Here is a 25152-nt window from a genome sequence, read left to right as displayed (position 1 = left end):
TCATTGGCATGATAAATCCACCCTCTAGTGCTGGCCTCAAATGGATCTTGGCCACAATAGATTACTTCACTAGGTGGACAGAGGCAGTTGCATTGAGGGATGCCATTGAGGGCTTAGTATTGGAATTCCTTGATGGAATTGTGACAAGATTCGGTGTCCCCTCCACCATCATATCAGATAATGCCAAGGCATTCGTTGGAACCCAAATCAGTTCTTGGGCCGTTAAGCATTGTGTATACTTGAAGACGTCATCCAATTATTACCCTTAGTGTAATGGCTTAGCTGAATCTTCCAACAAGAACCTCATCAGGATAATCAAAAGGACGATTGAAGACAACCAGAGATCGTGGCATACTAAGTTGAGGACAGCCTTATGGGCTAACAAAATCACACCCAAGAGGGCGATTAGTAACTCCCCTTTCATGTTGGTATATGGGAAAGAAGCAAGACTCCCAACTTCCCTAGAGTTGCCCTCTCTTGAACTAGCCCATCAGCTGGAATTGACAGAGAATGATGCTATGACAGTAAGGCTAGCTGAGCTGATGGAGTTGAAGGAGGTTAGAGGTCAGGCTATGCATACGCTTGAGACTCATCAAGAACAGGTCAAGAGAGTTTTTGACAAAAAGGTTACTAATAAGGTCTTCAAAGAGGGAGATCTAGTTCTAAGGTGGGATGCAGACAGAGCCAAAGCTGGGTGACACTCCAAATTTGATGCTATCTGGAGTGGTCCATATGTTATCACTAGTTGCAAGGAGGCCAATGCATTTCATCTCTCTAGGCTTGATGGCGAAGTTCTTCCAATCCTAGTGAATGGGATTCATCTTAAGCCCTGCTTCTAAAGAGGGTGTTGATGACTATGTAAATATTAGACTAGAAGTTGTTTTGGTTCCATAAGTGCTTTTGCACCTGCCACATTCTCCTTAAGAGGGTGTGCGCTCTAGTTTCCAGTTTCCCTCCAAGTGATGGTGCACACATGTTTTGGGTCTTTTCAATGACTCAGTGCCTAATGGATTGTTAAGGCTTTTGGACTTCATGCTTAGCTGGCAAGCATCCCGTAGAGATCGCCAAAAATGTTCATTTTATGACACCCTTGGTCCATTAGTGAGAACTGATCAAAGATATGTTCCATGGACCAACGCTGCCCTAGTTGATCAAAGAGAAAAGTAGTGGAATTATGAAGTGTTGTCTTGTCTGGAGGAAGTTCTTTCTCCCTTCCCCGAAACTTTGGACCCCCGAAGTTCCCAAGTTGCCAAGCCTCCTTTTCTCTTCCCTGGAACTGCGGAACCCCGATGTTGCAAAGTTCCTTCCTTAGCTTCTCCTTCTCTTCCCCGAGGTTCCGAAGTTCCTTCCTTAGCTTCTCCTTCTCTTCCTAGGAACTTCGGAACCTCGTGGTTCCGAAGTTCCCTCCTTGCCTTTTTTCCAGTTCCCCAGAACTCCGGAACCTCGAGATTCCGAAGTTCTTTCCTTGCCTTCTCTCTAGCTCTTTGGAACTCCGGAACTGGAACCCCGAGGTTTCGAAGTTCCTTTCCCTTGCCTTTTTCTTTTCTTGGAACTTCGGAACCTTGGGGTTCCGGAGTTCCTCGCTGCCTCTCCTTTCTCCTTCCCAGAACTCCGGAACCCTGAGGTTCCGAAGTTCCTTTCTTAGTCGCCTCTTCCCTTCCTCGGAACTCCGGAATCCCAAAGTTCTGAGATCCCAAGCCTAAGTCTTCCCAACTTCCTTCCGGCTTGCAACACTTCTAGATGGTGTGATCAACACTCAAGGTTTTTAATGCTCCAACAACTCTTGCAACCAGTTTTCTATATAAGGTTGTTAGGCCTCATTGTAAAGGGTTTTCTCCTTGTTGGCTTGAGCTATTCTATGCTCTTTCACTTCTCTTAAAGACTTGTATTTATCTTACATTTCTGCAACTGTAAGTTTGGCCATTGGCCTTTGAATGAAATGAAATTATCATTCTTGCCTTCCTTCAACTTATGCATGTTGTGTATGTTTCCTTACCTTCATCATAGGTGTGTGTTTTGTGGCTCTTCTCTCATATATGCTGTGTTAATTTATTTCTGAGTGTGACTTGTGGGAAACCTTCTCCCCTCTTAACATTCAACAAGTTCTAACCTCCATACATGCGTTGAGGTCATTCATGCAACTGAAGTTTGTGAATCTCCCTGGGTATTTTAGTTGATTCTTTGTGCCATTTAGGGTTGGGAGAGAAACAATCTCTTATCTTGGTGCATCACCTCCTTTCATTTTAAGCATTTATCTCTTCCCTTTTCCTCTGCAAGCTGTTAGGATAGGCTTAGGAGTAAAATTTGAAATGTTTAGTTGGTTCAACACCTGCACTTGGAATGAGAGGAAGCCGGCCTTCTCCGGAGATTCAACCCCCTTGTGCAAGGTCCCACACTTCGGGGTTGTTTCCATGTTTCACGAGGTTGTTGAGTTGATAGCTCAGCAAGGGTGCAAGCTTTTGTGATAACAGTAACCATGATATTGGTGAGTGGATGATGCCTGATGTCCATCAACCCATCCATGCTATGCTGCATCCACTTGTGACCTAGGGTCTCTTCATCTTCTCCATCAAATTATTAATCTTGGAATAGTTCTGATCTAAGATTGTTGTCCTCAATTTAGTTTCCTTGGTGGCACATATGAAGGTCCTGCCCTTATTATCTTTTGACATAGTTTCCTTATAATAAGGAGAGAGAGTCACATGGAATGGAATGCCTTTGGCAAAGAAGAATTCGCCAATTGCATCATTTGCCTCATCCTTTGCTTACACATTGAATAAATCTGCTAATGGTTGTGAAGATGGACTAGTTATCTTACATCTCCCCTTAGGATGGATTCAGTGGCATTAGACTGTGCAAAGTAGAAGTAGAAACTGTAGAAATCTGATTACCCCTACTCCTTTGTGGCAAAGTGGGTGATGTAGGTACTTCATCTTCATTACAACCCCACAATCTTAATATTTCAGGCCTATATTTCAGGTTAACTTCCACCTTTTTGCATACATCTACGCCTCAAACAAGAAGGAAGTGAACATTAGTTCTAGTAATGCTGCCAAATGATTCAAGATTACACGTGGCACTTCCACTTTCTAGTGCACCCAGCTGTCCCAGGTTTTGCTGGTACCTTAGATGCAAACTGTTGTAAAGGTGATTTGTTAATGCTTCCCCTATGCAAGTATTTTTGCAATGAATTCAAGTTATCTATCATTTCTTTTCCCCAAAGATGGCATGTTTCCAATAAGGGTTCCTTCTAACTGTGGTTTTTGTTTACATTATGATAAAGCTGATTTATAAATCTAAAAAATACTGCAATAACATATAAATAGTTTTTTTTAACATTCATGGTTTATAATTAAACTAATATAAAAATCTAGGGTCTGTCCCTTCTAACTGTGGTTTTGGTTGACATTGTGATAAAGTTGAATTATAAATCTTTTTTTTTAACATTTATGGTTTATAATTAAACTTATATAAAAAATCTACGGTTTGCAACTATAAAAGTGAAAAAAATCACACAAACATCTAAGGTTTGTTCAACAAAAAAATTACACACACGTAGGGTTTTTTTTTAGTCCATTTAGACAAAGTAGAAAAAGGAAAAATTAAATGTAAAAGATAACTGAAATTTTTATTTAAAAAAAAAAAACCTTAAAAATACAAACTTACCTATTATTTGAAATCAATGGCAAGCTCTTTCCATCCTTTTTAGACTCTTTTAGATGCACCAAAAGTAGCTACAAAACTACCCAAATGTGATTCAACCACTGATTTTTGCTCAATCTCCTGTTAGTTTGCCTTTAATGCAATCCACTTTTGGCTCAAAACTCTCTTTTTTTCTCCTCTGGCTTGAAAATCAAATGAAGTTGCTTTTAGGGTACAGGAGACAGATATAAGACACTTTGTTATGAGTGAATTGCATTATTTTCTTTCTTTTTTCCCTAATTTCGACTTACCTAGTCGCAGCCATGGTTTCTCCCATGGGGAATGTACAAGTCCAGCAAGTCTGGTGAGCATCCAGCTGCTGAGTCTGACAGATCCATTTAGTGTTGCCTGTCCTGCGACTTGCTGAGTTTGGTAACATTGGTATGCATAGTAATAAGGCTTATATTACTTTGAATATTTTTGAAGGAAATCCTTAAATACTTGTTTATTTTCTAACTGCTATTTCTACAGCGAATCTAATATTCTTGAATTTTTTTGTCTATGTATGAATGGATAATGATATTTATTTTCTCCTCAATGTAGTGTCCCCACTTTGAAATATAATTTAATAATAAATAATGATAATAATATTAAAATACAAAAGAATATAAATAAAATTTAAATTAAAATATAAAATAATATAGTTAAATATAATTAAAATTTAATTAAGTTAATGAATGGTCAAAAGACATGGAAGGAAAAGTTGTGACTCCCTCAAACATAATTTATAAAAGGGAGAAGAGAACCTCATTTGAGAAGGGGGAGAATTTGGAAATGAGAAGTGCAGATTTGATTTAAATAAGAAGTGGAGATCTGATTTTGGAAGGTTGTGTCCCTTTCAAAGGGCAGAAATAATGACGAGTTGCACTCTTTCAAAGGGTGCAAATGGTGAAAGGGTGTGTCTCTTGCCAAAGGGCATACATGATGAAAAGGTGTGACCTCTTTCTCACATTGAGAGATATAAAGGGAAGGAATCAAAAACATCTAGTGATATCACCATAGATCAGATCAGAACTGTTATTAAGTTACAGGTAGTAGCATCCTTGTTCTTGGTGGTATGCATGGGGATGTGCTGAATATGTATGTTTAATATATGAAGCTTGACAATGTTGTTATGCAGAATTTAGTAGTAATATCAGTATAGACTACAATAGTAGGGGACATTACAAAGAGGCGCGATTAATAATTGTATAAAGAAAGATAAATATTAAGGACATGGGATGTGTCTCTTACCAGGGTGGTTATCTGTCCAAAGACATCATATAAGAAGGAGACTTTCGATGCAACACTCCATAGCATATCATATTGGGTGACTTGCCAAGTATGTGGAAGGTAATACAAAATTGAACTGCCAACACAGAAGGGCATGGGTGCACATGCAGTGGCCAATTCTATAAATCGTCTCCAATGTTATTTCAGGGATGCTTTAAGGATGAAGGAGTATACTGCGGCAATTCAGTCATTTATAGCCTTTGAAGATTAAGTAGAGAGTGAGAATTATCATTGTGAAGAATCTATTATTCTAATCTGTTGGCTCTGCTGAGCAGTAATGCAGTAATGATTTATAACATTAAGACATATATCTGAAATATACAAATCAGTGAAAATTATCGAGATAATTTTTATCCTCTAAACTATTCTTAAAATTTTAAATTAAATATTATAATGAAATGTATTCAGTTCTGATAAAATTATGTTTATTAATTACTCTCACTTTATTTTAAAAAAATTGATGTCGCAGGGCTAAATTAAGGCAAATCCCAAATGGGGACATTACACTCAAACCATATATCCTATTGGATCTTTCAATACACATGTTAACTTTGCTTTACAATTTATATTTATTGTGGTCAGATCAAACTTTCTGTCTACTTAATTACTGTCCCTATTTTAACTGTATACTTGATTACCTCAAAACAAGTCCTTTTTAGTATTGCAAGGAAATGCTTTGTTGTAAATTTTTTTTCCAATTTTTCTTTGCTCTTTTTATGTTTTGCTTTTTACAATATTCTTTCTAAAGCTCTCCAGCATTTTAATTGTTTTTATTGCTTTTGACAAAATTCAATTCAATTATATGATTGCAGTGATATAGTTTAACTATATGGTTTGCTTTCTGGTTTCTTGATTGCATAAACTTATATAACATTTTACTTCCAATAAAAAAAATATATTATTGTCTTTACTTCCAATAAAAAAAATATATTATTGTCTCAAAGTCCTGCTCAAGTCTTTGAGCCATGCTATCCTATGTCTATGTAATTGAATATTATAATCTGACTAGGTATCTTCTCTGTTTAAGGTAATGTCTCATTAAAATTTTATGACATATTTGAACAAAAACTTTTGTATTACTTTTTATTTGTGACGTTGCTTGAGAAGCATTTGATTAGCTCTCTAATTGACTCTTGAAAGTAGGGTTTTGATCGGTCATTGCTGCCATGTGTTCGCAAGGCTCAGGGTGGTCAAAGGATTGGGCCAGGGAAAGATGCTGTAAGAATCACTATCGAATAACCTAGAACTTGTGTTTCTGCATCTAGTCAGAATTCTGAGATTTAATTGTTATTATGATTTCTACTGTTCTGGTAACTCTCCTTGGTTATACCTAAAAAAATATAGTGTCAGAACCATCTTTATACTTAAGAGAGCTTATTTGGATATTTTTATACTGCAGTTACGAGAATTTACACACTGTTTTAATCAAGAAAAGATGCTATACAAGGGTACAGAGGTTTCGCTGGTAAGCACAAGGTTTTAATCCTAAATTCTACGTGATTTTTTCTCAAATGATTGTTCTGTAATGTGAGAAATACACACGTTCAACTTGTTCTCCCCTTGTTTCCAAGATTCCTTGGATTATTGTTGTTTTTAGTTTCTGAATTAAGTCCAGGGTTTGCCTTTTCTTTCCTGTGTTTGTAATGATGGAATCATTAGTTGGATTGAATTTTGTGAATAATAATTTTGTTTAATCCAACTTTTGAATGAACATAAATAAAATTTATAAGAAGTGTACCGTATCCTATCAACTCATTTAATTAATTACAACAATGCTCCATTGTTCATCATATTGATTTCTAGTATAGTGACATTTTCACTGAAGCTAAATTTTCTAATCCTTGATGATAAGAATCCTGCACAACAAAGACTGCAATATCTTAATAATAACAGTTCATTATGACGAGGACGAAGATAGAATCTATAAGGTTTAGGAAATTGTGTGGAGGTGAAGGGAGCTAAAATCAAGGGATTAGAGAAGATCAATAGTGTAATCTTGATGTGAAACTTTCCCTGTCGAATCCTATTTATTCCACATTCAGAATAATTTCTATATAGACATGTTCAATGTTGATGTTACTTTTGTCCATTTGTTTCACAATCAGAGCAATTTCTATATAGACACAGAGATTTCTGGAAGCTACTAAGGGGTTCAAATGATCAAGAAATACAGCTGTAGAAGTACAGAAAGCCTTGAAGATAGAAGTTTTGAGGTATATAATGGCAGTTTTGTAAAGTTAAGTTGTAGAGAATCATCTTCTTTGTTATCAGACATATTGGGTCTGGTTTGATTTTTTCCACAAGAAGCTTGGGAAAGAGTAGGATAATTTTTCTTGAAATGTAATGTCCCCATTTTCCAAGCCTTTCATGAAGACTTAGCCTTTTGGCTAAGTGGAGAGATAAGGAGAAATTAATTAAATTAATTTCTTATGAAGTCATTAAATAAATTAAAAATTAAAAAGTGACTTTATATTTTTAATTAATTTAATTAAAAAGTGACTAAAGTATAAAATTAAAATAATTAAAAGTCACTTATTAAATAATAAAGTGTACCTACCCTCTTCTAGAAGGAATCTCATGATGGGTTATCAAAAGGATAAATAGAAGAGGGTGATCGATGATCAGGGAGATTGGAGATTGATGTGGTTATGATGACATGACTGATGCGTGGCATTGGTGGAATCTTTGAGGATACAAACCTTCAGCAGACTGGATAGAAGGGCTGGACGAAACCCTAGTTCTTTTTGGAGTAGGTTCGTGATGGGATCTACATCGGTTCTTTAATTTGTGAAGTCTTCTCTTGAAGACAAATGTACAGCTGAGAGAGAGAGAGAGACATTTCAGTCTTTCTTATTTGTGCTTCAGACTTCACAATTATCAGACTTGACGAAGGTTGGAATTGGAGGCATATTTTTGAACCAGGAGGATAGCGATATTCCTATTTGAGGATTTGGAGATTGATTGGAGGCAGATCGTGGGTTTCTGGCTTGCTGTTGACAGAGGTTGCAGACCTCATGGTACCCTTGTTTTCACTCATATCTCCCCATAGTTGCATTGATTCCACATTTTGATGATTGCAGATTGGAGGTGTGACTTATGCGATATCTTTTGGTGCATTTGTTGGTGAAAAGAGTGCTCATATAATTAATTTGAAGAAATCGAACCAGACCAGGTCCACCCTTCCTAGGACCCACGATTTCATGCATTTACACCTCTCTTTGCCCAAGGATCATTGGAAGAGGCTAGGAGCTGTCATAAGGCAGAAATCCAATCAGTTTTCAGGCATTTTTGGTGACATTCATCAACAGTGACAATGGCAGATCTGAAGCTCCATCTACAGCAGTTATTGTGATCATCTCATGAGGCATACTGTGCTGTCAAAAGGCCTAAATGACTACTGATTTGGCTTTCCACCACATTGCAGATTGTACAGGTTCATTATTGCCCATACTATGTTACATTTTTGAGGTTAGAATAATAATTTCAGTCCATGTCTTCAGACTAGATCTGAATATGTATGTGTTTCAGAATAATGTCTAATTGTAATCAGCTCTTGTAATGAAGCCTTTGTCTCATGAATAATCAGTCTAAAGGTTATCTTGCCTGTTATCAATATTAGTAGATGGTGTGCCAACTGTTTGTAGTAATGTATATCTGCTGTTCCATTGTTTCACGATCTCTTTATTTCTCATATGTTCATACATCTGAAAGTCGTATTAATGAGTCATTCCTTAGCAGTCACATTGAGATTAGAACAACCCTCTTATTGTTAAAAGCAAGTATCTTTTGATGTTCCTTGAAGACTAAAGTGTTTGATCAGTTGTATGTCTAGTGTTTGACGAAATACCATAAGGGGTAAAAACTGAAAATTTCAATCATAATTGGAGGGGTCTCTTACAGTGGTATCAGAACGGTTTCCTGCCATCTTGTTGGGGAAGTACAAAGGGGAGTACAAAGGGAAAGATGGCTTTCGACAAATCTACTATTGATTTGATAAGGAATTTGCCAGCTTTGATGAATGATCCGGAAACAAAACATGGATTTCTAAGAATGTTTGGGAAATCGAAAAGGGAGGAAATTTCTCAACCTACAAGTGATAATGGGAAAGCATTCAGACAAGAGCATACTATGAGCAAGAATGAAATGAGAAGACAAGGTCTATGCTTCTCTTGTAGAGGTCTGTGGGAGCTGAATCATAAATTTATGGATGAGAGGATGGTTAAAGAGGATGAAGTCTTGGTTGAGTCTATTGATGACACTATAGATAAGTATGATGAGGCTCCTAATTTACTGTTTTATGACAGCAGACTTCCTTTAGAGCATGACAGTAGTTTAAGTGCAGAAAATGTTGTGGAAGAAGCTTTGAAGGTTGGCACACAAGATATAAGTGTCAAACATGAAGAATGCATGGAAAATAAGAGCCACATCAGTTCTGATTTTCATGACAGCAGTAAGGTTCCTTTGCATCAGCATGAGATAATAATTACTACACATGAGATTGATGGTTCTATAGTGTTGTCAAGTGAATATACTCAAGAATTGAGTGTTAAGAATGAGCTTGGAGGGATGAAGTTAAATCATGAGCATTTTGATTTTCTTTATCAAACTTGGGTAGATGTTGACCCTCTTCTTAGTGGAGCAGCCACTAGTGTTTTGACTACAATTGATGGAGGAGACACTTTGCAATGGCATGATATCATCACAGATTTGTTTGAGGACAACAACATTATGTTCTATACTTCTCACGAAGTTGCAGACCTTACACATGGAAGAATTGGAGAAGATGAGTCTACAAGTAAAGAGGATGAAGCTTGCATTGAAGAGGTGCTTGGAAAGGGTGAATATGGTACTCAATGGTATGATGACTATTCTGATTTTTATCACAACAGTCGTACTTTATTTCAGTATGAGGTAACCACATTGTCATATGGAGATTTCGAAAGCAAGGACAAACAAGTTGAAATCAGTCCTTATTTTCTATGCATGAACAACAGCAGTATGTCTTCACTTCCTCATGTTAAGGTAACTTTTAATTATGGAAAAGGGAGTACTATGGTTAGTACACATGATGCAAGTAGAGGACATAAAGATTTTGAAGATGCATCTCATTTTGGGATAAGTTTCAGGCACTTTGGAGCAGCTGATATGGAGCAGTCCCAAAGGTTGATTGATGGATGATTAGAAAGGGCAAAACAAGCCAAGTTGTTAGCTCAACAAACAAAGCTCCATCTTCAACACATTCGTGATAGACAAAGTTTGACTAATTTTGAAGGTGATGATGATTTTTGTGATGACACTTATAGTGGATCAGCTCCTCAAGAGTCGTATCCCTCTTTGGATTCATATGAGATGGCATCTATCTATTTATTGATTGGTGACTTAATCTACCTTGATTCTGCTTGGGTTAGTGGCTGTCCTGTTTTGTTTTCCAAAGCACTTTCAGATTTGGCATGGTCTACACCAGCTATTCAATGGCACGGAAGTGTGTGGGGACATACCTATTCGTTGGGCAATGAGTATGAGATGAATTTCTTTGGATTACATTGGTATGTTGACATCTGTGACATCGTTCATGTTGCTGATCTGAATTATCTAAGCAATGCTGGGTGGCCGTTTGTGTTGTTTCATTGGCATGTGGGAGTTTATTTCCACATTTCCTTGATGGTTAACCTTCATGGATGGGTGATTCATGCTGATTTGAGGAGTCATTTCATCTTCATCACATATGGTAGGATTGATGGATTGGTTTGGGATTCGGGTATTGTTTGGGCCGAGGCTTGCATTCCTGTGACATGATGAGGTGTTCAAAAAGATTCAACAGATACAGTTGATATTACAGGAGCTTTGGCATGTTGACAGGGACATTACACAGTTTTTCATTTGGGATCCAAGTGGCGTGATTCTTCAGGATGTTTTTGTTGAGCAGTGGAGATTGCTTGAGGACAAGCAATTTCAGGAGGGGCGGATTGTAATGTCCCCATTTTCCAAGCCTTTCATGAAGACTTAGCCTTTTGGCTAAGTGGAGATATAAGGAGAAATTAATTAAATTAATTTCTTATAAAGTCATTAAATAAATTAAAAATTAAAAAGTGACTTTATATTTAATTAATTTAATTAAAAAGTGACTAAAGTGTAAAATTAAAATAATTAAAAGTCACTTATTAAATAATAAAGTGTACCTACCCTCTTCTAGAAGGAATCTCATGATGGGTTATGAAAAGGATAAATAGAAGAGGGTGATTGATGATCAGGGAGATTGGAGATTGATTTGGTTATGATGACATGATTGATGCGTGGCATTGGTGGAATCTTTGAGGACGCAAACCTTCAGTAGATTGGATAGAAGGGTTGGACGAAACCCTAGTTCTTTTTGGAGTAGGTTCGTAACGGGATCTACATCGGTTCTTTAATTTGTGAAGTCTTCTCTTGAAGACAAATGTACAGCTGAGAGAGAGAGACATTTCAGTCTTTTTTATTTGTGCTTCAGACTTAGAATTATCAGACTTGACGAAGGTTGGAATTGGAGGCATATTTTTGAACCAGGAGGATAGCGATATTCCTATTTGAGGATTTGGAGATTGATTGGAGGCAGATCGTGGGTTTCTGGCTTGCTGTTGACAGAGGTTGCAGACCTCATGGTACCCTTGTTTTCACTCATCTCCCCATAGTTGCATTGATTCCACATTTTGTTGATTGCAGATTGGAGGTGTGACTTAGGCGATATCTTTTGGTGCATTTGTTGGTGAAAAGAGTGCTCATATAATTAATTTGAAGAAATCGAACCAGACCAGGTCCACCCTTCCTAGGACCCACGATTTCATGCATTTACACCTCTCTTTGCCCAAGGATCATTGGAAGAGGCTAGGCACTGTCATAAGGCAGAAATCCAATCAGTTTTCAGGTATTTTTGGTGACATTCATCAACAGTGACAATGGCAGATCTGAAGCTCCATCTACAGCAGTTATGGTGATCATCTCATGAAGCATACTTTGCTGTCAAAAGGCCTAAATGACTACTGATTTGGCTTCCCACCACATTGCAGATTGTACAGGTTCATTATTGCCCATACTATGTTACATTTTTGAGGTTAGAATAATAATTTCAGTCCATGTCTTCAGACTAGATCTGAATATGTATGTGCTTCAGAATAGTGTCCAATTGTAATCAGCTCTTGTAATGAAGCCTTTGTCTCATGAATAATCAGTCTAAAGGTTATCTTGCCTGTTATCAATATTAGTAGATGGTGTGCCAACTGTTTGTAGTAATGTATATCTGCTGTTCCATTGTTTCATGATCTCTTTATTTTTCATATGTTGATACATCTGAAAGTCGTATTAATGAGTCATTCCTTAGCAGTCACATTGAGATTAGAACAGTCCTCTTATTGTTAAAAACAAGTATCTTTTGATGTTCCTTGAAGACTAAAGTGTTTGATCAGTTGTATGTCTAAGTGTTTGACGAAATACCATAAGGCGTAAAAACTGGAAATTTCCATCAGAATTGGAGGGGGTTCTTACAAGATACCACTGTAATATCCCTTGCTTATATAAGGTGTGAAGAAAGTTTTTGGATTCAAGGAATATTGTCAAACAAGTCACATACAATCTGAAACTTTATCATAAACCAATTGCAAGCATCTAGGAAACATATAACAAGCTAACCATCAAGGAAAATAACTCAAATATGCATCAATTCTGAAGTTGACATTTTGTCAAATGGTTGTCATACATGTTTCAGAAAATAGTTAATTCTGAAGTACACACTGCTGTAACTAATTTTCTGATTTTAATTTCAGACTTCCTAATATTAATAGTGACAATTATTTTGATGCAAGAACAAGGGGTAACTGAAACTCTAATGGCTGCCCTAATTATCTGAATACCAGTATCTCAGAAATTAATGGTTTCAACAGTAATGAAAGCTCAGGAACCTGGTTTAGAGATGCCGGAATGAAGAGGAGGCTGTCCTAATGAAGACTGATTTTTATTTGAATTTTCTGAGCCTTCTAGATAAAAAATCGCCCCCCTTGCTAGAGGCTGCCCTATCCTTGAAGTTGCAGATGTAAAAATAAAATAAAGCCAGCAGACTTCGGCTCCAATAGTGTGATAAATTTTTTTGACTCGACCACACAAATTCAATGCACCAATACCCACACAATTCTGATCCACTAACAAAGAGTGATGAATGAAAATATGGGAATCACTAGGTCTGATCGACCCTCATGGAAGACCTGGAATAATCCTCAGAAACGCCTTTAATCACCTCCAAAATACCTCCAAGTAAATCGCTTATCTCCTCAATACAAATGCCCATTTACTGTAGCGGTACTGTTCACGACCACTGTAGCGATGACACTGTTCACTGTTGCAGACTTATAATAAATAAATAACATTTGAAATGTCCCCCTCCAAGTATGAAATGGTATTGTGGTCTTCCTAGGATGAGCGATCCATTCTATTAGTGAAATCGATGCACAAAGAGAGAGTTATGAGCAATATCGTGTTATCACTCTAACTGGTTTGCAGTCTGAAATCTACGACATTCTGATGTAAAAACTCCTTATGCTCAATGTGCAAAACTGAGTATTTCCCACTCCCAAGAAGAAACCAGGGTTTCGTCCAGCCCTCCCTCAATCTGCTGAAGGTTTGCGTCCTAAGAGATTCAACCAATGCCACGCATCAGTCATGTCATCATAACCAAATCAATCTCCAATCTCCTTGATCATCAATCATGCTCTTCTATTTATCCTTTTCATATTCCATCATGAGATTCCTTCTAGAAGAGGGTAGGTACACTTTATTATTTAATAAGTGACTTTAATTATTTTAATTTTATACTTCAGTCACTTTTTAATTAAATTAATTAAATATAAAATCACTTTTTAATTTTTAATTTATTTAATGACTTTATAAGAAATCATTTTAATTAATTTCTCCTTATCTCTCCACTTAGCCAAAAGGCTAATTCTTCATGAAAGGCTTGGACAATGGGGACATTACATGAAAATTAATGGCTTTATGAAGAAATAAATAGCAGTGGCATGTCTTAAGAAAATTGCAAACCCAGGAAACTATGATTGGAAGAGATAAGCAGATACTGTACATTTTGTTCTGTATAATATTTTTAAATAAGTTGACAAATATGAATCTTGACGCCTAGGGTTATTATATCATGTGAATTTTTTTGAAAGAATAGCTTGAACCAAAGGACGTACATAGTTGACCTCATGGCATAATCAGAAATTATGATGAAGATTCCCAATTGACCCTTCAAACTCAAACAGAAGAATTGGTAATTGCAACAGCATGGATCAATGCTAGAAGCAGAACATTAATCAGACTAAAACACCATACAAAAATGTCAAGAAAGAAAATAACCAGATAACTGTTGTTCTAAGTGTACGTTACATCTATCTGGATGTCTTGGATGCCGTATCCAATCAAGAACCCTCTGAAGTTTCTTCTGATTCAGTTTTCGTATCTCCCGTGCATGTGGAAACTAAAGATGAAAGATTACAATATGAAGCTGTGTGGTTTTTTAGGGATTTCTGAGTTGGTTGATGTGCGGTGGTAAGTCCAATAGCAGTCAGCAGAGACAGTAAAACACATAGAATAACTGAACTAATGGAGTTTCCAGCTCCTTGTGGAGCAACAATACCCCCTCCAAAATATTCAAATAAATTAGAACTAAATGGGATTCAATATTTCAATGATTTCTAAGTTGCTTGATGTACAATTGTAGCAAGTTATCCGATTGCAGTCCATGGAGCTGGTACAACATATAGAAATAACTGAACCAATAAACTTTCTGGTGCCATGGGGAGCTACTACATTCCTAAACTCTTGAATTAATTATAATTAAATGGAATGAATACAGAATTATTCGGGGTATAGATGAATTGAATGGAATGGATGGTTACTAACCTGAACGATATGAATTCTGTTTGATACCATAGATGCCATGACCCAAGGATAATTGCGTGGAAACTCTTGGAGTTAAAAGTTTAAAAAGTAAAATGAGCATGTAATATTTTTTACATGAATTTCTACATTTCATATAGAATGCATTAGACATGCTATTTGGAATTGGATTCCTAGTTATCTCCGTGTACACCTGGTTAGAATTGCATGTGATTTAACTCTCTGATAGAGCTCAGACTTTATAGAAGATGGAAATCATAATGCTTGATGATGATAAAGGATCACACTTTAAGTGCCTCAAAAAGGCAGATGACGATGGGGAGAGTTCTTGACCCTGACCAAACATATTTGTAGAGAGATCATTTGTGGACTTCTTCATTGTCGGATGAATTGAATAAATGCTAAGTTACTGGTTCGGGTTCGGATTCGCGCGTTCGGCAATTTTTTTTTTCTTGGGTATGGGTACAGGTTCGTCTGTACATATATACATATATTAATTATAAATTTATATATATACACATATTAATTATAAATCTATATATATACACATTATATATATTTTCAATATATACAATCCATACAAAAATATTTTTTTATTGTTTTTTGACCCGTGGGCCCCGTTTTTGGAAACCCACGGGCCTGGGTTCACCCGAGTCCTCCTGGGTTCGACCTGGGTTCCACCCGGGTAGGACCCGGGTGGAACCTAGGTCGAACCTGGGCCGGACCAGGATCGGGCACGAACCAGGACCCAGACTGTTGGTGTAAATAATTATTCATCATGGATATTATTGCACTTTACTTAAGTTTACTTAGGAAATGCATTTGATAGTAGTTTGGGTATGAGACACTTGGGTGTTTGTGCCACATTGGGATAGTGTGTGTAGGAGAATTTCCACCTTTTATGGTGTGATCTTGTTGTTACACTCCACATTCAGTGGGTGATCCACCTCATGTGGACTATTATATTATTTCTCCTACCTACCCACACCTATTTCCTACCTACCCTTGTTTCTTATTGAGCCACATGTCATGTTTGTGTGCTCACATATCCATATAGCCTTGCCTATATAAGCAGACTTATATTCATTGTATGTAATGCTTAATGATCCAGTTGATCATATTTTTCATCTTGATAGAATACAGTTTAGTTCTATCATCTATTTTGTTCTCTCTTATTTGTGCTTTCCATTGCCTCTTGATCTTGGCAAAATCTCACATGGTATCAGAGCCATTAGAGTGTCATTGGTTTGCTAATTGAGAGAAATTTGATGCTATTTGGGGTTTGCATTTTGGATCTTTCTATTGCAGTTTTTTATTGAAGCTTGATGGGTCAAATCTGAGGTTATCATTGGATTAAGGAGGTCCAAGAAAGTCAGTTTTGCCTTTTGTTTCATCCAAATTGGACTTTGGAGGCCAAATCTAGAGGCATTTGAAGTTTGACGCCGCGGCAGAAATTTTCCAGAAATTATAATTTTGCAGGCAATTTTCAAATAGCGATATCTCACTCATCCAGACTCGTTTTTACGAGCAATTTTTTTTGTTTTGGGGTAGAATTTTGTGATCTGTACAGTGGTGCAAAATTTTTCTGATTTTTGGATATAAGTTTTTCGGAAATCGCGAAATCCTGATTTTTACAACTTTGGAGGCTTCGTTTGGGCTCATATGGACTCCTTTTCAAGTGCCGTTTTTTTTGAAAGTGTATATTTTCTCATCTACTTTCATAATCTGCCATCTGTTTGTAGTGATTTTAAGTAAAAATAGTACTTTCAGTATTTGGCCATTTTTGGCATATTTGTTACTTGCATTTTGCTTGGATCTCAGTTTAGATCACTAGCAGTATTTGTTGAAGTCTCTTAGATCTCATTTTGAGAAGTTGTAAATTGAAATCAAAAGTCCACTTTGCCATTGTTTGCAAGTGGCATATTGTACACGCACTACATATAAAGTGCCAAAATCATCATTTTTTGGGGGGGTACTTTGATTGTGTGAATTTGGGGGGTTGTCTCTTGTGCTTTTGTGCTCTTGTGTTCCTTCCTTTTTGCTGCTATGGGTTCTTCTAAGTTTCCTCTCTTAACTCCTCATAATTATGCTACTTGGAAAATTGATGCATGGAGTAAACTTATGGAAAAAGGACTAACTCATTACATTGATGGAACTATTAGTGCTCCCGTTGATCCTAAGGTTGATCCTGTTGGTCACTTGGATTGGCTCACTAAAAATATCATGGCAATTGGTACCTTAAGAAAGTATGTACAAAGGATCTCATTTTTCATATTGAGAAGTGTACTCTAATCAAGGATGCTTGGCAAAAGTTTCAAGACTTGTATGGTCAAGTTGATGAGATTAGGGGATATCAAATTGATAGTGATCTCACCATGTTAAATCCCAAGAACTTTGATACTATACAAGATTATGTCACTAAGGCAAATGAGTTGAGGGCACAACTCAAAGATTGTGGCATTGATAAGAAAGATTCTCAATTGATCTTCAACTTGATAGGCAAGCTTCCACAAGAATATGCAACATTTGTTTCTAGTTTCCAAACCCATAGGATGACAATGGATTCAAGCTACACAATGCCTACATTTGATGCTTTCAATGAAATGTTGATGATGGAACAAACTAAGTTGATAAGCATGGACATTCTTAAGGCTTCTAAGTCTCAAGCATTAGTGGCAAATCAAGGGAACAAAGGAAATCAAGGAAGGACAACTCAAACAAGAAGAAATGGCAATCAAAGCCTAAGGACAAAGCACCATCTTCTCCACAACAAGGAGATTCATCCTCTTCCAAGAGGGATAACTCACCAAAGAGGAAGAAACCTACTTGTGCCTATTGTAAAAAGTTTGGTCATGAGGAGCGTCATTGCCATTCTAAGAAGATTGATGAGCTCACACATATCATCAAAAAGCATAACATTGATTTGCCTAATGTCTACAAGAAGGATGATTCATCAAGTTCCACTTCCTCACATTCAAAAGGAAAAGGGCAAGCATTCATGGCTTCTACAAGTGGGAAGACTCACTCTTTTGGGACAAGAAAAGGAAAAGCTCTATGTGCTACTATCAGTCATGATTCAGAGAGATGGCTTCTAGATTCAGGGGCTTCTCATCATATGGCATCTTCGCAGTCTATGTTCTCTACATTTGAGCCTTGCACCATGCTGTAGATTTTGATGGGCAATCATACATACATGAATGTGATTGGGAAAGGATCTATTGACATTGGGGATAACTCCTTCAATGATGTGTTGTGTGTACCCCACTTGACAAACAATCTCCTTTCCATCTATCAAATCACACATGGCACAACTAAGAGAGTTGTGGAGTTCACACCTGAGTCAGTTTTCATTCGAGACTTGGAGACTAGAGCTATCATTGCGACTCGGGTGGTTGATCATGCATCTCGGGTGGTTGATCATGCATCTCGGTTATACTCCTTTTCAGAGTTTGTTGATGATGATGATTTCACATTTGATGATTCTACACATGTTGATCACACTTCTTGTGATGGTTCAGATTTTGAGGAAAACTTTGGGCACTTGAACATGGGGATTCTCACATGTGAACCCGTTCTTGAGTCTTGTATTTCATCTCCTCATATTGATATCATATCACCTATTGCACCTAATGATGTAGATAGTGCGACAGTTTTGCCTTCATGTGATTCAGTGCAGCAGGATATTCATTGTCTTCCAGCTTCAGATTAATGGGATGATTACTTGACAGACATTGCAGGTTTGTTTATGGAATCCTACATTGCAGATTTGGGAGACATCATTGATGACATTCATCTTCTCTTTGATGAAGGTGATCCTTCTTTGATTGTTGCGAGGGCACACTCTGACCCTCTTGTTCATTCTCTACATGATCATTCTTTTGAGGTTGACATGATTGTGGATACTTATGTACAACAGTTGGAGGAGGTCTCTTTATTTTTTGAGGAGACATGTGAGTCTTTGGGACATGTTCTACATCCATCTCCAATAGATCTTGGAGTGCCTTTTTCAGCAGTGTGGCACAGTTTACCACCTTTGGAGGGGGTATCTTTCAGCATCGACATGGGGACACTTGAGTAGTTTTCAGAGATTCCTTTCATCATGAGTTTTCTTCATACATCTTCCCTTCATGATTGGGGAGACTTCATGGATACACCTTTGGTTTTGTTTCTTCCTAAGGGGAGGAATATTGTTCGACGTTCGTGGAGCAGTTTCTTCATACATCGAGCTTCTATCATTGGTGCAGATTCCACATTGAGGGGGGGCTTCCTAGCTTCTCTTCTTCTCTCATATGGGGGGGACTTTTTCCTCACATGGGGTTTTGTCCTTCACATACTTCTATGAGAGTTCTTTGTATCTAGTTTTTCATCTCTATTTTGAGGGAGGGTTTTTTCCCATTGGGTTTTTCTCTCTTTCCCCACTTTGTGAGAGATTTCATTGCATTGGTTTTCATGCATTCGCATTTGTACATGGGTACCCAACATGGCCTAGTAGCTGGGGCCCATCTTGCATTGCTTAGTTGCATTGTAGATTTAAGTGCATTCCCCTAAGTTGCACTTAAGGGGGGGTGTTGGTGTAAATAATTATTCATCATGGATATTATTACACTTTACTTAAGTTTACTTAGGAAATGCATTTGATAGTAGTTTGGGTATGAGACACTTGGGTGTTTGTGCCACATTGGGATAGTGTGTGTAGGAGAATTTCCACCTTTTATGGTGTGATCTTGTTGTTACACTCCACATTCAGTGGGTGATCCACCTCATGTGGACTATTATATTATTTCTCCTACCTACCCACACCTATTTCCTACCTACCCTTGTTTCTTATTGAGCCACATGTCATGTTTGTGTGCTCACATATCCATATAGCCTTGCCTATATAAGCAGGCTTATATTCATTGTATGTAATGCTTAATGATCCAGTTGATCATATTTTTCATCTTGATAGAATACAGTTTAGTTCTATCATCTATTTCGTTCTCTCTTATTTGTGCTTTCCATTGCCTCTTGATCTTGGCAAAATCTCACACGGACCCAAGCCAACACCACAAGAACCGGTAACTTAGAATAAATGGTTACTAAATAATACAAAATTTGGCCTGAGACATGCTAAAGATGGAAGGAATCTATTAGATTGCATGTGCCTTATAGAAGAGTTCTCAGTATGACCTTAGAGTTGATAGAAGTACTCCTTGTTGTTTGAATCAGTACAATGCTTGCCCCCTTCCATTTGGTATGCACACAACTTACTTGATTGTATTGGGTTAGCTGCCCTTTTCCTTAATGAGGGACAAAAATAAACAACAATCTTGATACTGAAGTGTTGGGAGTATAATAAGTAGTTCAAACCATAGTTTTAAAACTCGTGGACTCGCCACGAACTCGTGAGTCCATGGGAGCCACGAGTCGACTCGCCAAGAACTCGCGAGGCGAGTCCTGACGAGTCCATCTGAAAGACTCGCGAGTCTTTTGCATGGACTCGTGAGTTTTTTAGATGGACTCGCGTGACCCAGAAAAAAAGTCATGCAAGCTTTAAAATTGAGTTTTAAAAAAAAAAATTGTCTTCATTTGGCATAACTGAGGGAGTGAAAAATAAAAGAAAAATAACACCCGACGCCTTTATAAAATAATAAAAGTATTTTTGGCCTCGCGGGGCGCTGCCCCTCGACCCTGCCCTGTATCGCGATAGGGAGCGCGCAAGGGGTGTTGCCCCTTGACCCCAACTTGGGGGCGCTGCCCCCAAACCCCCATCAAAAAATATAGGGGGAAGTTGCGCCGATGGAAGTAGGAAAAATTTAACCTCTGAGTCTGATTAGGCTCCATATAAAAGCATAATTAGCATTGAAGAAATCTTGGTATTATACATTTTAGAGTTGAAAGTTTGAAACTATGAGTATGTGACATGTGTATGTTTCAATTATGGCTCTTATGTTCTCTAAATGCATTAATTTCTTTATGTTTTTTTGTAAAACTACGGTTTTTTTTTGCCGAGTCCTTGCCGAGTCTTTCACGAGTTTGTGGCGAGTTTGAGTCCAAGTCCAAATTTTTGGTTTGCCGAGTCCGTGGCGAGTCCGAGTTTTTCAACTATGGTTCAAACATTCAAGGCAGTCATGCACAACATAACACTTCAACGACCACTTAGATAAAGCTAATTTAAGTACGATCAAGCAAAATAATTCTACCATGCACCCAACCTTGAATGATCTTACAATTAAAAAAAATATTTTTGAGGCCATTGATTTTTTCCTATGTTACTGGTTCATCCTCTTCTATGGCCAAATTTTGGTCCGGTTTGTACTTGGTTTGGATTTGGATCCATTTCGTTGGGGTGTTTTGTTTATGTGCATATGAAGTTTGAACAACTGTGGATTCATCTTGAATGAATTTGCGCAAACCCATGAAGAGCCTGGTTGAAAAATTGAGTGTCTATGCTGAGCCTCATGTACATCGACTACGAAATTTTGAACATCTTTGATTTTTATGGTCTTACATTTTAAGAAGGAAAAATAGACAGGTGAAAACCTGTTGACGTGTATTTTGTACACAATCAAACATAGAATAAAATACCTAAAGGTACCTTATCCTCTCTTGAGTAAAGCCTCCAAATGCTGAAGATGTCGCGAAAAGGATCAATCGGGATAACTTCAAGGTTCTTCGTTGTAGGATCTCTACGTGTGGATAAGCTCTCTGTGGTATGATGTGATTTGCTGGAATCACAAGGGGACTTACATTTGATGATTGAACGTCTGATCTGCTTTGAATATTGCTGGAACACAGGCTCTTACTAGCTTAGACTTGAAAAAAAAGGAAAAAAGATGAGGGCGAGGAAAGGATCTAATCCTAACACTAAGAATGTAAGAACAATGAATGATCTTTGATGAAATTCTAACTAAGTCTTGTTTTGACATCACAGGAACATCTCCACAAGGTTAGTGCGATCTTTGAAGGAAAGCTTTATGATGTTCAAATCATCCCTGCAGGCATAGACACCATCAGGTTGATGCATATCAATGAAGAAGCGACAATTGAAGTTAAGCTTAAGCTGAATGATTCCAGTTGACTACACAAGGCAAGTCTGCAATCAACAAACTGCTAGTAGTATGGATATACGAATTCCACCATCAATCAAACACATTTCTTCCACTCATCTAATCATAAAATCAAACATGAGAAGTATAAAGACCATGCAAATTGTCGAATCGGCCCATAAATTTCACCATTTCTTCAATGAAGTTACAAGTCTTTTACAACAACTTCTTGGCAACAATCTTTGCCTTCTCTCTCTACTCTACTCTAATTGCTATTCTATCAACTAGCTAATCACCTTCTAACTACTCTCTATCTGTCTTCTAACTGCTTCCAACTATATTCTAACTATTCTTTACAAATGAAATGCCAGGGCTTATATAGTGCCCTCAATACAATTCGATGGCTAAGATCAATTCGAGATCAATGGCCAAGATTTTACAATGAAAACCCTAATTAGGGTTTGTTACAACCATTACATAACATTTAATGCTTGACCAATGATAAAATTGTATTGCTTGGACACATGTCCTCTCTAGAAAATTCCACCAATGGATAGCTGGGGTAGGTACATCGGAGTTTGTGCCACCTTCCATGAGTTAGGTACATTGAATCTGGAAATGCTGAGGTGGACCACACTGACTGGAGAAGTGATGACTAGGATGCCACCTCGTCTGACACTTGTAACTTGGTAAATATTCAACTTGATGTTGTTGAGAAGCTAGCTTTAATTAATTCATCTGGAACTATCTGCTTCTTCAATGAACCCTTGCTCTAACTCCTTGTGTCCTTGATTGGCAGGATGATTGATGTACTTCGCCTTGGAATGCTGGATGGGAGAAGTCGCCCTTGATGACGTTAGTCCAAAGAAGGCCGTCCTTGTCGATGCTAGGTTGGAGGAGGTCGCCCTTGTCCTTGCTTGATCGTCCTTGGAGGAGACCGTCCTTGATCTGGCTTGATTTTACAACTTCGGGATCTCCATTTGATGCCTACACAAAATATTAAAGTTAGTCTTTTGAGCATCAAACCTCAAAGCATGAAATTTAAGACCTTTCAACGGTAAAACTTAAGATATTAATTTGAAAAAAGTCATGATAAATCAAGAACTACACATTTTCAAATTAATAATGAATGGAATTTGGATCTTCAAGACTTAGACTTTACAAAATTGCAATGGGATCATAATAATTCTTGAATAAGAACTTCAAAAAATGATTCTTCATACCTTCTCTTTGAGTATTTAAGTACAAAACCTTGAAAAATGAAGGAAGAGGACCGGATTTTGTTGGGCAAGATTTATAGCCATCCCTTGGATGAAGTACGCCTCCTTTAGCTTGGAAAAGAACTCCACCTTCCACTGGCTTCTCCACACTTAGTAGAAATTCGCTCCACTCCTCTGGATTTCGCTCCTCAAATTGCTCTCCAATTTCGCACTTGAAAGGATGATTGAATGATTTGAATTGTGAAACAACACCTCCAATATATATAGAGCGCTCACCATTTCATTTCCCATAGGCCGACTTGACAAAATAAGCCAAAAAATAAAATATAAAAAACACTAAGAAGAAGGCCGACTTGATAAATAAAGACAAAATAATGCCTTGTGCGCTCAACTTTTAATTTTTTAATTTCACAAAAATTAATTTTAAATGCCTTTATAATAGAAATTCGATTTTTTGAGGCCCAAAATTAATTTATTAAATGCCAATTTAATTAATTTTTTCAAATATTTCGAAGTTGATGATTTTGGCATCTAATGCGATTTGGAGGATATTAATGCCCAAGCATGGAAAATAGTGAATGCCAATAACTTCGCTCTGGTCCCTTGGAGAGGGACAGGAGCGCTCTTGCATTTTGTCCTCAATCCTTCATTTTTTTAATTGCCAATTCACGTTGTGGGGCTAGCAATGATCCCTTTCGTCCCTTTAGTGCATGTTCAACTCGTTTTTTGCAAGGCAAAATTGATGTTCTAGAGATTTTCGCCCTGGTCCTTCAGTGAGGGACAGGAGCGCCTTTTGCATCCATTGCGCAAATTCTTGATCATATCAACCTCAAGGCATTTTAAACATCATTTCAAATTCGCGCCTTGGCTTAGATTTGTCCAAACTTGGCGAGAAGGACTGGATATTAGGTTTTTCGCCTTGGTCCCTTGGAGAGGGACAGGAGCGATTTTGCAAATCCAAGCTTATCCGCCCTTTGTTAGCCTTCCAAATTATATTCAATGGATAAATCATGTTTTCCTTGGTCTCTTCAAATCATAAAATTGTCTTGATCCTGCAAGAACAGTGCAAATTTGAAATTCAAGCTCCGGTCCTTCAGTGAGGGACAGGAGCGAATTTTGTCTTCTAGGTCAAAATGCTTCACTTTTCACCATGAAATGTCTTGGCTAAGGAAGATATCATCTTGTTACACGCCATGAATAAGAGTTCAAGTCTAAGAAAGGTCTAAAAATGTGTATATAAAGAAAATCGCTCTGGTCCCTTGGTGAGGGACAGGAGCGCTTTTACCTTTGTAGACAAAAACTCCATCATTTCATTGTCTTTGATCAAGTCTGGATGCTCTATCATGCTCATTTCGTCCTTCACCATGCCTTTGATGTTTCAATTTGACCAAACAAGGTCAGGAATGACTCAAATAAGCCTTTTCGCCCTGGACCCTTGGTGAGGGACAGGAGCGCTTTGCCTTGGTCCCTTGGAGAGGGACAGGAGCGAAATTCGCTCTGGATCCTTAGTGAAGGATAGGAGCGAAATTTGACTTTTTGAACTCTCTATCAGGATAATTTTTATGGAATATAACATTTAAGTATAAGTGATATACTTTAAGTTATATTCCATATATACTTTCAGGATGTTTGAGAGTGGTTTCAGACCTCCAGGAGTTATATTGCAAAATCTAGTTTTTTGAGGTTTTTCAGTTTCCAGACTTAGTCAAATTTCAGGATCAGGACATTCCAGACTTAGCCAAATTTCAGGATCAGGACATTCCAAACTTAGCCAAATTTCAGGATCAGGACTTTCAGACTTAGCCAAATTTTCAGGATCAGGACTTCACTCCAGCAGGACCTGCTATCCTATTGATCTCCTCGACAACACTCAAAAATGCAAATGCCAACTGACAAAACCTAAAAGACCTAAAAAAAAGCAAACCCTAAAAAAGCAAAAAAAACAGGGGTCCCCATTTGCAATGGGGCGATGTGTGAAAATGTCACAACAAAACCCTAGACATGGCAAA

The 25152-nt window shown here is 37.6% G+C and overlaps 1 protein-coding gene across 2 annotated transcripts in view; it reads left to right on the top strand.

Moving 5' to 3' along the window:
• LOC131043329 (uncharacterized) overlaps positions 1-25152 on the top strand; it is a 176771-nt gene that overhangs the window by 73947 nt on the left and 77672 nt on the right. For both annotated transcript variants that reach the window (XM_057976528.2, XM_057976527.2), the window contains exons 4-5: positions 6118-6192; positions 6374-6439. In XM_057976528.2, coding sequence (XP_057832511.2) covers positions 6118-6192; positions 6374-6439 — 141 coding nt within the window. The remainder of the gene's footprint in view (positions 1-6117; positions 6193-6373; positions 6440-25152) is intronic.

The sequence above is a fragment of the Cryptomeria japonica genome, chromosome 2 (genome assembly GCF_030272615.1).
Source record: "Cryptomeria japonica chromosome 2, Sugi_1.0, whole genome shotgun sequence".
In the NCBI taxonomy this organism is placed as follows: Eukaryota; Viridiplantae; Streptophyta; class Pinopsida; order Cupressales; family Cupressaceae; genus Cryptomeria; species Cryptomeria japonica.
The sequence above is the reverse complement of the archived record's forward strand: the minus strand, read 5'-3'. Positions and strand labels throughout refer to the sequence as shown.